Source organism: Nannobrachium achirus, assembly GCF_963921795.1.
Source record: "Nannobrachium achirus genome assembly, contig: SCAFFOLD_225, whole genome shotgun sequence".
Classification (NCBI taxonomy): Eukaryota; Metazoa; Chordata; class Actinopteri; order Myctophiformes; family Myctophidae; genus Nannobrachium; species Nannobrachium achirus.
This window is the reverse complement of record NW_027664673.1, coordinates 25,271-42,672: the sequence shown is the minus strand read 5'-3', so window position 1 is coordinate 42,672 and position 17,402 is coordinate 25,271. Positions and strand designations below refer to the sequence as shown.

The window sequence follows — 17,402 nt, the reverse complement described above, 5'->3', positions numbered from 1 at the left end:
GACAAATGGGCAGATGACAACATCAACATCCCCAAAAGGATTAAATAGAAGGGTACATCCACAATATTCATGGTAGTTTGGTTGCAACCTACTGTGTACAAAGACTTGCTATCTGTGCTGATGAGCTTGCTCCACTATCATTAACTATTTGTTGTTAGATTGTTTCTGATTAATATGCAAAAATCACAATACAGTAATATTAACAATATGATGGCAGAGCAAGCACTAGTCTGCATACTGTAGCAAGTCTTTGTACAGAGTAACACTGCAACCTAACTACCATGAATATTGTGGGTGTACCCTTCTATTTAATCCTTTTGGGGATGTTGATGTTATCATCTGCCCATTTGTCAATTTGGTAAAAAGAAATTGGTTGAATAGAACTCATATTTTGGGACCATCGCTCCATTGTTCACAATGGTTTGTAATGCAGGCTGCTATCCCAGGAAGTCATGTGATCCAAGATGGCCACGGTGTGAATATGGTCTATTGTGACAGTAATCATTGCTGTAGAGTGTTTGTTCAGTAACAGTGTTAAATAGCTCTATATTGTGACATTAATCATTGCTATAGAGTGTTTGTTCAGTAACAGTGTTAAATAGCTCTATATTGTGACAGTAGCCTAATCATTGCTATAGAGTGTTTGTTCAGTAACAGTGTTAAATAGCTCTATATTGTGACAGTAATCATTGCTATAGAGTGTTTGTTCAGTAACAGTGTTAAATAGCTCTATATTGTGACAGTAATCGTTGCTATAGAGTGTTTGTTCAGTAACAGTGTTAAATAGCTCAGTGACGTCAGTACGTGCGCATCCCGCGTCTCTGACGCATTCACGTTGCCTAGAGACGCATTCACGTCAGTGTTCTGGGGTCCCACGGACGCATCGCCTCCATTGGAGTCCACGTGAAAATAATTTACCACGTCGCGAAAAGAAATATATTTTAAAAAGTCCACAGACGCCACCATTGTTCATGGGTGAAGGCATGCTACTGTACCCTACGTTAACACAAATGAAATCCGCGTAGAAAGTCTTAAAACAGACGATAGAACTAACGACAGTGTGTGTTTGGAATCCACCGACGCTATTGTGTGCTCCTTGCATGGTCACAGAATTCAATGGGTGCCTTAGTTTTAGCGTAGCACCGGGCCGCTCTCTGACCATAGTGGCACAGCGTGTTAGGTGATACACCAAGAAGGGTTCCCCCACCGAACGTGGGTTTGGCTTGTCGAGCCTGTTATCGGGTAAGCGTCACGTCATGGGCTGCTATAGCGGCCGGGGGCCGGGAGGTACAATGTGTCATCGATAGTTGTGTGCTTTGGAAGTGCATGCGTGCCGCGGAACAACGGTGGAACGCGTGAAACACTAAAAAGTTTGGTTACCTTTTGGAAAAGACAAGGGGAGAGCTAAATACAATGGCTATATGCAGCACGGTTGTTACATCATGCTCGGGAGGGAACACTGTCTTCGACAATGCAGACGGAGCCAGGCACTTGTCCATAGTGCATCACATAAGACCCAAGTGCAATCAATAACTTTGCACGTCTGCGACTAGCTCTGGTCCATAGCGTTAGTGGAGTTCTCCTCCACTAACGCTATGGACCAGAGCTAGTCTGAGACGAGTTGAAACAACTCCAACGCGGGCTGTTGAAGCAGCGCGACACCCGTTCTCTACCCACAGTATGTGGTGCTTGAAAATATGAATGATTCCATCGATAATAATCCGTTTGGGACACTCAAAATCACTGCCATAGAGTTATAATGTATCGCTCCGTGCGAATGAATCCGTAGCGTTGCCAGCGCGACTTCTGAGTCTACCGAAAATAGCAGATGTACAAGATCACAACGCGGTGCGAGCAGACACGGTTTGAGCTTGTTGATTGGGTATTTTTTTGTTGCGTGACACCGTCTTACTATGCATTATAAATTACACTGTTAAAGAGACGGTACACATTTAGTTTCTTCAAATATTTTCCAAAAATAAAAAGGTTGACTTGCCTTCTGTCTGTTAAAGTACTGTATTTGAAGGCCCTGGTCAAATGTATTTAATGGAAAAAATAGATATGCATTTACTGTAAAAAAAAAAAAGGAGAGACATGGAAATGTTAGCCTATAGTTTATAGTATAGTTTTACAGTAGGCTATTATTATTAATTCATGAATAGTACTGTAATTATATATATATATATATTAGTGTCTCATGTCTTTCCACAAAATAACAGAAAAAAGCTCAATAGTGGGCTCGATAAAAGCCCGGCTCGATAAGCAACAGCGATAAAGTGCTCATTATCAATAAAAATTAACGAGCTCCATCCCTAGTGCTTCTTCATCTCAAGGTACTATTATAGTTTAATTGTTTCATTCGTTTTTGTATGTATTTTGTAAGATAAACAATGTAAATAACCATATAATAACCAATTCAAGTTAAATGCTGCACTTTGTCAAAAATGACATGACGCGTTGAATTTTTGTGGGACCCATAAAATATCCCTGGGACTCATCCGAAAGACCCTCCTTGGGTCCCGGGACTCATTACATTAAAAACCTATTAACATCACTGGCTCTATATTGTGACAGTAATCATTGCTATAGTGTTTGTTCAGTAACAGTGTTAAATAGCTCTATATTGTGACAGTAATCGTTGCTATAGAGTGTTTGTTCAGTAACAGTGTTAAATAGCTCTATATTGTGACAGTAATCATTGCTATAGAGTGTTTGTTCAGTAACAGTGTTAAATAGCTCTATATTGTGACAGTAATCATTGCTATAGAGTGTTTGTTCAGTAACAGTGTTAAATAGCTCTATATTGTGACAGTAATCATTGCTATAGAGTGTTTGTTCAGTAACAGTGTTAAATAGCTCTATATTGTGACAGTAATCATTGCTATAGAGTGTTTGTTCAGTAACAGTGTTAAATAGCTCTATATTGTGACAGTAATCGTTGCTATAGAGTGTTTGTTCAGTAACAGTGTCAAATAGCTCTATATTGTGACAGTAATCATTGCTATAGAGTGTTTGTTCAGTAACAGTGTTAAATAGCTCTATATTGTGACAGTAATCATTGCTATAGAGTGTTCAGTAACAGTGTTAAATAGCTCTATATTGTGACAGTAATCATTGCTATAGAGTGTTTGTTCAGTAACAGTGTTAAATAGCTCTATATTGTGACAGTAATCATTGCTATAGAGTGTTCAGTAACAGTGTTAAATAGCTCTATATTGTGACAGTAATCATTGCTATAGAGTGTTCAGTAACAGTGTTAAATAGCTCTATATTGTGACAGTAATCACTGCTAGAGTGTTTGTTCAGTAACAGTGTTAAATAGCTCTATATTGTGACAGTAATCATTGCTATAGAGTGTTTGTTCAGTAACAGTGTTAAATAGCTCTATATTGTGACAGTAATCATTGCTATAGAGTGTTTGTTCAGTAACAGTGTTAAATAGCTCTATATTGTGACAGTAATCATTGCTATAGAGTGTTTACAGTACGCAGCAGTCAGTCAACGTGAGCGGTCGCATTTTTTTCGTTCGCTCCGTCCCACCAAGCTAGAATCCAGGGACAATGGAAAGGAGGGATACTTTTTCTTCTTTTTTTCCTATTGTTTCTTGTATGGTTTGCCGACTCGTGTCTCAGTTCACCACGGAGCGCTCATAATTGTATATACGGAGAATTATGTGCGGGATGGAGAGGAATCACGCAGTGTTTTTTTCCTCCACGTCGGGTCGGAGCCAAAACATCTCGGCTTCGGTAAACTGACTGTCCTTGGGACGCTGCTGCTGACTAAGAACAAGCCCCAGATTGGCAGAATGGACAGACGGTCCATCATTTACTTTATCCTGCTTCTTTCTGGTGATATTGAGGTTAATCCAGGTCCGGTGGTCACTCGGCAAGCTGCCGCCCGTCTCACAAGAGAACTACAGCTGCTTTCGGAGACAAAGAACCCCAGCGGAGGAAACATCGATACGGGTTCTACTGGTGACGAGTGCTGTGGCTGCCCACCCGGCTCTCTACAGCAAAGCTCCAACATCGAGGCTACTCGTGACCAGCTCGCGGCCGTGGTTGTCGAGCCGCCGCCCGATAACAACCAGCTCGCGGCCGTGGTTTCCGAGCCGCCGCCCGATAACAACAGCGCCGACGTTGACCTGGATGTCCCGCCCCCCCCCCCCCCCCCCCCCCCGTCACCGAGGATGCTGGTGCCCAGCTAGCGGCCGCTGGATCGCCGGAGATGACCGTCGAGCCGGATGCCCCCCCGCTGGTCCCGCCACCCCCCAGGGATCGTGATCAGTCGTGGCTGGCGGCATATCTTGGCTTTGAAGCTGTCTGCGCCGCGACACCGACACCCCGCGCCGTCGAAAAGTCATGGATCTCCTCCTGTTTGAGCTCTCAGTCAACAAAGGAACCTGACCTCCCCACCACCCCCACCGCTCCCCCTCTTCAGTCTCAACTACAACCGGACTATGACCACCTCCCCCCCACGACAAACTTTCCTGTCTCGGTCGTAGACAAAGAGCCCCCCAGCACCGACGATGGCTCGATCACTACAGAGAACATGCACTCTGTTGTTTTTGCGAAACCAGGACTTCATCATGTCCATTTAAACATCAATAGCTTGAATCCCAAAAAACTGGAGTTAATTAAGGGAATGTTTCATGACGGTAAGGCACAGATTTTATCCTTCTCTGAAACTAAACTTGATGACTCGTTTACGGATGCTAGCATTGAAATTGCCAACTATACTGTAATCAGGAATGATAGAAACAGGTATGGAGGCGGAGTTTGCATGTATGTACATAATGATGTCAATTTTATCCCCCGTCCAGACTTACACCACAGTTCACTTGAAACTGTATGGATTGAGGTAATCTTTGAACATGCAAAAAACATACTAATATGCGCTGTCTATAGACCACCTGATCAGAATGATTTCTTTGAGCTGTTTGATGAGAGCTTAGCAAAGGTGGACGGTACTGAGTATCACATTTTGGGCGACTGGAATGTGGATGTTTTGCGTAAAGAAGCACCCATGTTCAAGTCCTTTGATGTGTTATGCAATCAGTACAGCCTCACTCAGCTTGTCACAGTACCCACCAGGGTGACAGAGCACTCTCAAACCCTCATAGATCTCGTCGTAACCACTGACAAGTCCAAAGTCACCGCTAGCGGGGCTATTGTATGCGGTCTTAGTGATCATTATATGATCTACTCTACCCGAAAAATACACAAACCCAAGGCTAGTGGCCACAGAACTGTCGTTGCTAGAAGCCTGAAGAACTACTCCAGTGAGGCTTTTAATCTCAAACTAGCGGGTGTAGACTTTTCCCCAGAGCTGCAGTGTACAGATGTCGAAGAAGCATGGTGTGGTTTTAAAACCAAATTGACCAATGCTCTAGACGACGTGGCCCCCTTGAATACCACCAGGGTTAAAGCCCGCCAAGAGCCATGGTATAACTCAGATATTGCAGAATCAGCTAAACTCAGAGACAAAAAATACGATGAAAAACGAAAGTGCTGCAAAAAGCTCAGTAAAAAATTCAACCCTGGCCTCAAAATCCACGTTGAGCATCTTACTGCTCAATGCAAGAAACTTAGAAACCAGACAACCGCCCTAGTTAGATCCGCCAAAAAAAACTACATCGACGACAAAATCGATGAATACAAAAACAAACCACGAGACCTATGGAAGTTGCTTAACAACCAATTAGGCTTAAAATCAAAAACCATATGCCACAACATAAACATCAAAACGGACGCCGCTCTCATTTCTGACAAAGGTGAAGTGGCTACCCATCTTAACAAAACCTTTACCACCACAGCCCGTTCACTGGTCGAAAGACTGGTCGCCCCATCTGGGCGGTATGGTGAAGAATTTGTTAAAAAATTCTACAAAAAACTGGGCGTCAAAAAAGACAGCTTTAAACTTTCCACAGTGACAACTGATGAAGTGTTTAAAAAATTGAGTGCCCTACCTCAGCACAAGGCCACTGGCCTTGATAAAATCCCAGCTAGATTTCTCAGAGATTCAGCCGCCACCATTGCTCCAATCATTACCCACATAATTAACCTTTCCATCGAACAGGGTCATGTCCCCCAGGACTTCAAACTAGCAAAAGTAACCCCCCTGCACAAAAAAGGTAGCAAACTAGACCCTGGAAACTACCGCCCCGTTTCCATTCTTAGCTCCATATCCAAAGTCATGGAGAAAATAGTCTACGAACAGATTGCAAGATATCTCGATGAGAATAATCTGATTTACGAGTTCCAATCTGGATTCAGAAAATCCCATTCCACTGACACATGCCTTCTCTATTTGACTGACCAAATCAAACGCGAAGCGGATCAGGGCAAATATAGTGGCATGGTCATGATGGACCTCCAGAAGGCATTTGACACCGTGGATCATGCTATTCTGATTGAGAAACTAAAAGCCATCGGTCTTGACAGCGCAGCAGTGAGCTGGATGCAATCTTACCTGGTGGGGAGGGAACAGGTGGTGGAGATTAACGGAACCCTGTCCCCCCCCCTCCCAGTAAGCTGTGGTGTTCCTCAAGGTAGCATACTGGGACCTCTGTTGTTCCTAATATACGTGAACGACATGGCATCTGCTTGCGACTGCAACCTGTTCCTGTTCGCGGATGACTCGGCTCTCCTAGTCTCGGGCAAGGACCACTTGCAGGTTGAAAAGACACTTAACTCTGAACTGAGTAAGATCTGCACATGGCTTAACGACAACAAATTATCAATTCACCTGGGAAAAACCGAGTCCATCCTCTTTGGATCAAATCATAACCTCAAAAAGGTAGATGACTTCACAATCAAAGTGGGTGACAAGGTCATAACACGAAAAAACGAAATCTCTTACTTAGGATGTATCCTTGAAGCTAATCTTTCCAGCGAAAAGATGACTTCAAAAGTAATACAAAAAATCAACCAACGAACTCGTTTCCTACAGAGGATCGCCCCAATGGTCAACTTCAACACACTGAAGACCATAGCTGGTGCAATAATCCAGCCCCTCTTTGACTACGGAGTCCACGTATGGTATCGTGACGCCCCACAAGCCCTTAAAACTAAACTTCAAACAGCCCAAAATAAACTAATTAGGGTCCTGCTTAACCTTCCCTATCAGACTCACCTCACCGCTACTCACCAGTTAAGAGTGGGGTGGCTCAGAGTAGATGACAGAGTACAGCAACTTGCAATGGGCCTGGTGTACAAGATACACTACACCACTATGATACCCAAGTACCTGTCAAAATACTTTATAAACGTTAAGGATGTCCATAATTACAACACCAGAGGCAGTGCCACAGATCACGTTCAACCCAGAGTCAACTCAAAGAAAGGGTCGAACTCGTTCTTCTGCTATACCACAAAAATGTGGAATGCCTTACCGAAGGCCATAAAGGAGTGTGGATCACTAGCATCCTTTAAAATTGCCCTGAAAAACCACTTACAGGCAGCAGCCGTTCGCAACTGGTAAAAAACCTAGCCCAACCCTACCCTCCCTGCCCCTTCCTTGTATATACTTGTATACTTGTATATTCCTTGTATATACTTACTGTTTGTTTAGATTTACTGTATATTCCTTGTATATACTTACTGTTTGTTTAGATTTACTGTTTTCTTTTCTTTTTTTTCCCCTTTTTCTTTACATATCTACTGCATAGTACTGTGTTCTATTTGTCTGTCATTCAATGATATATGAGATACTTAAATGGTTTCCTGTTGAAATAAGCTTAGTCTTTTCATGGATCTCCTTTTAGTAGACCTTGTACCAGTGAACTGTACCGTCATGAATCTGTACATTTTCCTATGCAAACTTCTAATAAAGCCTTCAATCAATCAATCAATCAATGTTCAGTAACAGTGTTAAATAGCTCTATATTGTGACAGTAATCATTGCTATAGAGTGTTTGTTCAGTAACAGTGTTAAATAGCTCTATATTGTGACAGTAATCATTGCTATAGAGTGTTTGTTCAGTAACAGTGTTAAATAGCTCTATATTGTGACAGTAATCATTGATATAGAGTGTTTGTTCAGTAACAGTGTTAAATAGCTCTATATTGTGACAGTAATCATTGCTATAGAGTGTTCAGTAACAGTGTTAAATAGCTCTATATTGTGACAGTAATCATTGCTATAGAGTGTTTGTTCAGTAACAGTGTTAAATAGCTCTATATTGTGACAGTAATCATTGCTATAGAGTGTTTGTTCAGTAACAGTGTTAAATAGCTCTATATTGTGACAGTAATCATTGATATAGAGTGTTTGTTCAGTAACAGTGTTAAATAGCTCTATATTGTGACAGTAATCATTGCTATAGAGTGTTCAGTAACAGTGTTAAATAGCTCTATATTGTGACAGTAATCATTGCTATAGAGTGTTTGTTCAGTAACAGTGTTAAATAGCTCTATATTGTGACAGTAATCATTGCTATAGAGTGTTTGTTCAGTAACAGTGTTAAATAGCTCTATATTGTGACAGTAATCATTGCTATAGAGTGTTTGTTCAGTAACAGTGTTAAATAGCTCTATATTGTGACAGTAATCATTGATATAGAGTGTTTGCTCAGTAACAGTGTTAAATAGCTCTATATTGTGACAGTAATCATTGCTATAGAGTGTTCAGTAACAGTGTTAAACAGCTCTATATTGTGACAGTAATCATTGCTATAGAGTGTGTGTTCAGTAACAGTGTTAAATAGCTCTATATTGTGACAGTAATCATTGATATAGAGTGTTTGTTCAGTAACAGTGTTAAATAGCTCTATATTGTGACAGTAATCATTGCTATAGAGTGTTTGTTCAGTAACAGTGTTAAATAGCTCTATATTGTGACAGTAATCATTGCTATAGTGTTTGTTCAGTAACAGTGTTAAATAGCTCTATATTGGGACTAGGGATGTCACGATACCAGAAATTTAGTAGTCAATGCCAATACCATTGAAATTCCACGATTCTCGATACCATTTCGATACCACGGTAAAAATAAAAAATAGACAATAAATCCCATGTAGTCCAACATACACTCCTTTATTAGAAGTGAACAACAAACAACAATACTGTATGCTTAAACAGAAGTTGCATGTAGCTTTAAATGATTAAAATAAAATACTGTGCATGTAGCCTAAAAAATGTATCATTAATAAAATAAAAGTGTTGGCTGTGTGTGTTGCTGCTGCTGCTGGCTTTGCTCTGGCCTGTCCTCCCTGTCAAAGTCCTCCTCTGGCTGATACTGTGAAAAGAACATTGAGATTTCAGTTAGTAGGTGTAGCTTAGACTACACTACAGCAACACACACACACACACACACACACACACACACACACACACACACACACACACACACACACACACACAGAGTGCAAGCAGTAATTTAATGACGTGGTGAAACCCTTTTTAGTTATATTTATTTATTACAAATCATAGCCTATACAACCGTGCGCGCACACACACAGTCTATTACGCACGCACGCACGCACGCACGCACGCACGCACGCACGCACACACACACACACACACACACACACACACACACACACACACACACACACACACACACACACACACACACACACACACACAATCCTAGCGTAAAAAAAAAAGTAAACTCAAAAGAACACTGGCTAAACAGCAATAGAGCATCGCAGTGAGGTGTCGGAAGCAAGCTGGCCATTCATATTTACCATAGGGTTTTTCATTATCAGCCACAAAGTCGTAGCAATTCAATGTACACTTACCACTAGGCTGGTGGTTGTAAAATGGTTCCATATGCTCCTGTAGAACCCCCGAGTATGTATGCAATCACTCTAGTTTTAGTAAAAACACGTTTTAATCGAGATCGCACGGAGAAGAACTGCATTTCCCATGCTGCTAAACGTAAAAACGACGTCTGTGATTGGTCTAGCTTCTTCTTCTTTCACATATCTTGCGGTTACCGCGGAAGTAGCTTACTGCCCCCTGTCTGCCCGGCAGATTATTGCACATCAGCAGAACTGCGTGAGCGAATACTTTCTTTTACAGAATATGATGCACTGTGTTAAAGATGACGATAAGAGAGTCCACAGAGATGACAATCACTACATTTCAGGCCATATGCTGGCCTGGATAACTAAACTGAGCGTGATTTAAGGGCTGTATTTCAGGAAACAACAACAACATTCGCTAGGCATTCTGGGAGTGTAGTTTCCGCGATTTTAAAAATAATGATGTACACAGTCTTGTACCCTGTCCTTTTTTTCAGCTTTCTAATTAATCTTTGCATTCAAAAAAAATGTAATATTGACATGATCCCTCTCCAGCCGAGGTGGCTTTGTCCAAGGCTTAAAAACGTTTAAATAAATACTTTATGAAATGTCTATGGAAGAAATGAATGCGGAAAACGCTTCCGACACCAGAGTGAGGACGGGGTGGGGCTTCAACTGCGATGCTCTATGCCAGCCTTCTCAAACAAAGAATAACGTATGTATTATTCCAGGGTTGTTTAACGTTACGTTAGGCGGTTCAGTAAATGAGCTGCCTGGCAACTTTATATAACTTTTTGGGGGACAGACGGGGGCTGCTCTCCGTGACGAGGCTGGAGCTGGACATAACGTTACTTTGCCAGGCAGCTCATTTACTGTGTGGGCTCACCATAGTAACGTTATTAGATATGGGCAACAATGATTACACGAGAATTTAAATGCACTCACCTTGAAATCTTTGTACAAGTCTGGATGTCGGTCTTTTTAGATGTTTCGCTAGTTGGATGTGTTCCTCCCTTTCGTCTGGAAACGGTTACGACGCACATATAGGTTTTTTGACGACCAACTATTAATCCCCGCTCATCCTCGAATGCAAAGTACTATATGCGACTTTTGGTTAGTTTTTCTTCTCAACTAATGGAGGGACAGCTGTCGCTGCTGGTAAAAGACGACGCGACGCAAATGCGTGGGCGCCGCCATGTTGCCTGTTGTTGTTTTTCTCCTTAAAGCGTGGTAGTCCACGAGACCACTCCACGTCGTCACGTACACAGCATCAGAGGGTGAGGGTTGCCAGATAACCGCTCATTTACAGCCCAAAAACAACACAAAAGAAGTGGCCAGATCTGGCATCTCGGTACCAACGGTACCTCGGTACTACCGTACTTGTAGAAAAGTCAGTACCGTACAGTACCGTCACATCTTGGCATCGACTAGGTACCGAAGTATCGGTTCTGGTGACAAGCCTAATTGTGACAGTAATCATTGCTATAGAGTGTTTGTTCAGTAACAGTGTTAAACAGCTCTATATTGTGACAGTAATCATTGCTATAGAGTGTTTGTTGAGTAACAGCGTTAACCCTGCAAGGCCCAGCGTTGCTTTTTGGCAACGTTTTTTTAAATCATTTTAAAAAAAAATATATAATTATTTTTCCTGTTCTTTTTTCACATTAACATCACCATTAAATCCCATTGTTTAGAATAACAATGCCATTGGCCACGATATTTGCATATAAATACCCCCAACAGGGGCTGACATTCACACCCCCAGAGAAGTTGAAATTCCAGCGTCTGGACGAACAACATCTCACTTTTTAACTGAAGCTATTCCTCACTAAAACATAAGTAAAATACCTGTAATATTGTTTTTAGTGATCATTAGAATGTCTAGAACATGTACATATGTTATTATTGTGAAAGATATCCCCAAAATGCAAATTAGAGCATGATTTATGATTTATGGCTATAAAATCTTACAAAAACATTATTAATTTTTTAACATTACATTTTCCTGTGATTAGGACTCCTACAACACCATCTGATTTTTTTTAACTTTTTTTTGGCCAGTAGAAATTAATTCGGGGCTTGCAGGGTTAAATAGCTCTATATTGTGACAGTAATCATTGCTATAGAGTGTTTGTTCAGTAACAGCGTTAAATAGCTCTATATTGTGACAGTAATCATTGCTATAGAGTGTTTGTTCAGTAACAGCGTTAAATAGCTCTATATTGTGACAGTAATCATTGCTATAGAGTGTGTGTTCAGTAACAGTGTTAACAGTAATCATTGCTATGGAGTGTTTGTTCAGTAACAGTGTTAAATAGCTCTATATTGTGACAGTAATCATTGCTATAGAGTGTTCAGTAACAGTGTTAAATAGCTCTATAGTGTGACAGTAATCATTGCTATAGAGTGTTTGTTCAGTAACAGTGTTAAATAGCTCTATATTGTGACAGTAATCATTGCTATAGAGTGTTTGTTCAGTAACAGTGTTAAATAGCTCTATATTGTGACAGTAATCATTGCTATAGAGCGTTTGTTCAGTAACAGTGTTAAATAGCTCTATATTGTGACAGTAATCATTGCTATAGAGCGTTTGTTCAGTAACAGTGTTAAATAGCTCTATATTGTGACAGTAATCATTGCTATAGAGTGTTTGTTCAGTAACAGTGTTAAATAGCTCTATATTTTGACAGTAATCATTGCTATAGAGCGTTTGTTCAGTAACAGTGTTAAATAGCTCTATATTGTGACAGTAATCATTGCTATTGAGTGTTTGTTCAGTAACAGTGTTAAACAGCTCTATATTGTGACAGTAATCATTGCTATAGAGTGTTTGTTCAGTAACAGTGTTAAATAGCTCTATATTGTGACAGTAATCATTGCTATAGAGTGTTTGTTCAGTAACAGTGTTAAACAGCTCTATATTGTGACAGTAATAATTGCTATAGAGCGTTTGTTCAGTAACAGTGTTAAATAGCTCTATATTGTGACAGTAATCATTGCTATAGAGCGTTTTTTCAGTAACAGTATTAAATAGCTCTATATTGTGACAGTGATCATTGCTATAGAGCGTTTGTTCAGTAACAGTGTTAAATAGCTCTATAGTGTGACAGTAATCATTGCTATAGAGCGTTTGTTCAGTAACAGTGTTAAATAGCTCTATATTGTGACAGTGATCATTGCTATAGAGTGTGTGTTCAGTAACAGTGTTAAATAGCTCTATATTGTGACAGTGATCATTGCTATGGAGTGTTTGTTCAGTAACAGTGTTAAATAGCTCTATATTGTGACAGTGATCATTGCTATAGAGCGTTTGTTCAGTAACAGTGTTACATAGCTCTATATTGTGACAGTAATCATTGCTATAGAGTGTGTGTTCAGTAACAGTGTTAAATAGCTCTATATTGTGACAGAGAGTGGAAATATAGTGGTTCTCTTAATATTATGGACCCATAGTTATTATAAGTTTTGACATAATCATGTAGATCTACAACAGAGGCACAGCCATGACAGCAATATTACCCAAAACATAAATAAATAAATGTTTAAAAAAAGTGTACATAAAATAAATAAATATTCAGCATTTGATTTCGGCCAATAATGTATTTTTAACCATTTTGGAACTGAAATAGGGAACCGGAACCATCGACCGATAAACAGAACCTGAACCAGAATCTTAAAAATCCAAACGATACCCATCCTTAATGAGTGTGTGTGTGTGTGTGTGTGTGTGTGTGTGTGTGTGTGTGTGTGTGTGTGTGTGTGTGCGTGCGTGCGTGCGTGCGTGCGTGCGTGCGTGCGTGCGTGCGTGCGTGCGTGCGTGCGTGCGTGCGTGCGTGAGTGCGCGCATTTCTATTGTCTACCTCAAGCAAACATCAAAACAAATTCTAATCAGTATGTATTGAAATGGTAATAGATGGTTTAATGTTGAACGTTAAATAAATACATTGTGTGGACAATTACCATACTGTACATGTACTGTATAGAGTAGTGTTGGGTATATAATGACCAACCCATCCCAAACATTGAAAACTAGAATGTTGTTGTTCAAAGGCCCATTGTATGGTTCCATGTCTGTGCTCTCTCTACAGCTGCTGTGCGTTTACGTGCTGCACAAGCGATTCGTGTGACCGGATACAGAGGGGGAGACGTTACAATCTTCTGTCCCTACCAGGAGGGCTATGGGTCTGCCTACCAGAACTACCTGTGTAGAGGAAGCTGTGGCAATGCTGACGTTCTTATTGAGAGCAGAGTTGGTGTGTCTGATGTGATTACGGTGGGCAGATACTCTATTCGTCATGATGCTGCAATCAGAGTATTTCCAGTCACCATCTCTGACCTTCAGCTCAGCGATGCAGGACAATACTGGTGTGGAGTGAGTCTGACAGGGAAAGACCTCTACACTGAAGTACAGCTGGAAGTAACAGGTAAGAGTCATACCGTTTTACCATGATTGTTGTTGCCTTCTAGCCGGGGAGTCACAGGCCCAAAAGCTCAAAGAATAGGGTTGTACCTGTGACGTCATGACATACTTTAAATTTTAGTTTTTTCTATTCATTTGGTCATTAAGGTACACAGAATGAGAGGCCTGCTCTGCCGGAAACTCTGCGAAAAAAAGTTATGGCCATTTGTATATTCACTCCATCGACTTCAATATAGGCCTACAGGAAAGAAACACACCAAAAAAAAATATGCTTTGAGTAGCATGTGAGGGGTCAAACTAGGGGTTCTTGATGATTCTGAATCCATTGCAAGCATTTGTTTTGCATGAAAAACATTCCTTGGGCTAGAAAACGGACCAAAACAACAGTGAAAAGTGATGACTCATCACTTTTCACAGGTTTGAGAGGCTGAAATCTAGCCCAAGGAATGTTTTTCATGCAAAACAAATGCTTGCAATGGATTCAGAATCATGAAGAACCCTTAGTTTGACCCCTCACATGCTACTTTTTTATGTGTTTTTTTCCAGTATAGTGAAGTCAATGGGAAACTTTTTTTCGCAGTGTTTCCGGCAGAGCAGGCCTCTCATTCTGTGTACCTTATTGACCAAATTAATAGGAAAAACTAAAATTTGAAGTATGTCATGACATCACAGGTCTTCTCTCATTTTGGCACAGTGGCTCCCCGGCTATTCAATAAAGACATTAAAGGTGTATTCAGTGATAATGAAAGTGGCCGGGGGTCATCTTGTTCCTTACTGGTCTTACAGTGTGGAAATGTTTAGTTTTTTATAGATTTTTTACACCATTATAATCTTCTCGTTTTGATCATTAGACCCAATCACTGAATATCCGTAGGCCTACGTCTCCAGCTTCAGGATATGTATGATACTGATTTACTACCAGACTGTGGCATTTTATGAGTTCATTAGTTTACAGTCTAGGCATTTAGCAGACGTTCTTAATTCAGAGCAACTGTGGTTCTCAAAACTTTTATCTTGACCATCATAACTAAACATCATAACATAACTACGGCCATAATCTACCCTGATTTGTCGAGGACTGGCTGGCCACCTCTGAAAACTGAATCTAGCTATGCTCGTAACACAGGCCATGGTGGAAGTCCTTATATGGTTAGCACACGTTCTAGTGAGGAGAATGAATGGAACATGTACCAATTATATTTTTATTTGAATGAAATACAATCACTGAATATACCTTTAAATATACGTCCTTGAGTTCCTCCAAGAAGAGCCCCCCTAAAACTTAAAGGCAGCATTATGTTTTGAGGACAATGCATTTAACTTGACTCCAATAAATGATTAGTAATTAATACATACCATATGAGTACGTACCTGCATTCCATATTCCATCTGTAAGGAACTCAAACTACCATAATTTGAGTCCAGTTATTAAAGCAATAAGCCACAAGAGGCGGGTGGTTACCGGGGTGACTACTGGATATTAGCCTATAAAGTATATCTTTTTTGATTCAGTAGCATTGGTCTCAACAGTCTGCAGTCTAAAGTCTACACTGCAGTCATAGTTCTTTGCTTTTAAATGCACCTCAATATGGCTATTTATGTGCCAAAAATGTGCCAAAAGGTTTCGCCGGCAAAAGGTGCCCCTCTCAGACTTGAGCCCCTGCCCCTCCAATTCTCTCTGCACGTGCCTGCTATACAGTGTTCAGTAACAGTGTTAAATAGCTCTATATTGTGATAGTAATCTTTACTATAGATTGTTTGTTCAGTAACAGTGTTAAATAGCTCTATATTGTGACAGTAATCATTGCTATAGAGTGTTTGTTCAGTAACAGTGTTAAATAGCTCTATATTGTGACAGTAATCATTGCTATAGAGTGTTTGTTCAGTAACAGTGTTAAATAGCTCTTGTGACAGTAATCATTGCTATAGAGTGTTTGTTCAGTAACAGTGTTAAATAGCTCTATATTGTGACAGTAATCATTGCTATAGAGTGTTTGTTCAGTAACAGTGTTAAATACCTCTATATTGTGACAGTAATCATTGCTATAGAGTGTTTGTTCAGTAACAGTGTTAAATAGCTCTATATTGTGACAGTAATCATTGCTATAGTGTTTGTTCAGTAACAGTGTTAAATAACTCTATATTGTGACAGTAATCATTGCTATCGAGTGTTTGTTCAGTAACAGTGTTAAATAGCTCTATATTGTGACAGTAATCATTGCTATAGAGTGTTTGTTCAGTAACAGTGTTAAATAGCTCTATATTGTGACAGTAATCATTGCTATAGAGTGTTTGTTCAGTAACAGTGTTAAATAGCTCTAGATTGTGACAGCAGTGACGTCATTACGTGCGCGTCACGCGTCTTAGACGCATTCACGTTGCCTAGAGACGCATTCACGTCATTGTCCTGGGGTCCCACGGACGCATCGCCTCCATTGGAGTCCACGTTAAAATAATTTATCCACGTCGCGAAAAAAAAATATTTTAAAAAGTCCACAGACGCCACCATTGTTCATGGGTGAAGGCATGCTACTTTACCCTACGTTAACACAAATGAAATCCGCGTAGAAAGTCTTAAAACAGACGATAGAACTAACGACAGTGTGTGTGTGTTTTGAATCCACCGACGCCCGTTCATGGTCACAGAATTCAATGGGTGCCTGAGTTTTAGCGTAGCACCGGGCCGCTCTCTGACCATAGTGGCACAGCGTGTTAGGTGATACACCAAAAAGGGTTCCCCCACAGAACGTGTATGGCTTGGTGTAGTGAGCTCCGAGTTACTGAATGCCCCTTCACCTCTTAGGGCAAACCCCGACGCCGCCCGGAACCCCCAGTGGGGTGCTAAACCCACCAAGTTACCAGATCTTTTTTAACAAAACACTATCACTAACACTACACTATACCTTTAAGTTAACACAAACAGGTGCAACCTTTCTCATTTGTATAAACCTACTATTACACATATACATATACATATTTACATATTTACATTACATTACATTTACATATTTAACACTAACACTACACTACACCTTTAAGTTCACAAACAATTTCTCATTTGTGTAAACCCATGTAGGTGTACTAAGTTCACCAATAGTTTCCCATTTGTGTAAACCTACTATTACTGTATATGCACCTCTGTACAAATACACTTCTCTGAATAAAAGCTGAGCTATCCATGAGACCCTCTTTAACTGGTGAATATTATTACTTTCTACAGCAACTATTTATTTTAGA

At 40.4% G+C, this 17,402-nt stretch overlaps 1 protein-coding gene across 1 annotated transcript in view; it reads left to right on the top strand.

Annotated features, from left to right (window-relative positions):
- The window catches only part of LOC308280865 (uncharacterized protein), a gene marked incomplete at both ends in the record, with an annotated part of 50,665 nt that overhangs the window by 8,681 nt on the left and 24,582 nt on the right, over window positions 1-17,402 (top strand). The window contains one exon of the mRNA XM_080755180.1: window positions 13,834-14,169. Coding sequence (XP_080611306.1) covers window positions 13,834-14,169 — 336 coding nt within the window. The remainder of the gene's footprint in view (window positions 1-13,833; window positions 14,170-17,402) is intronic.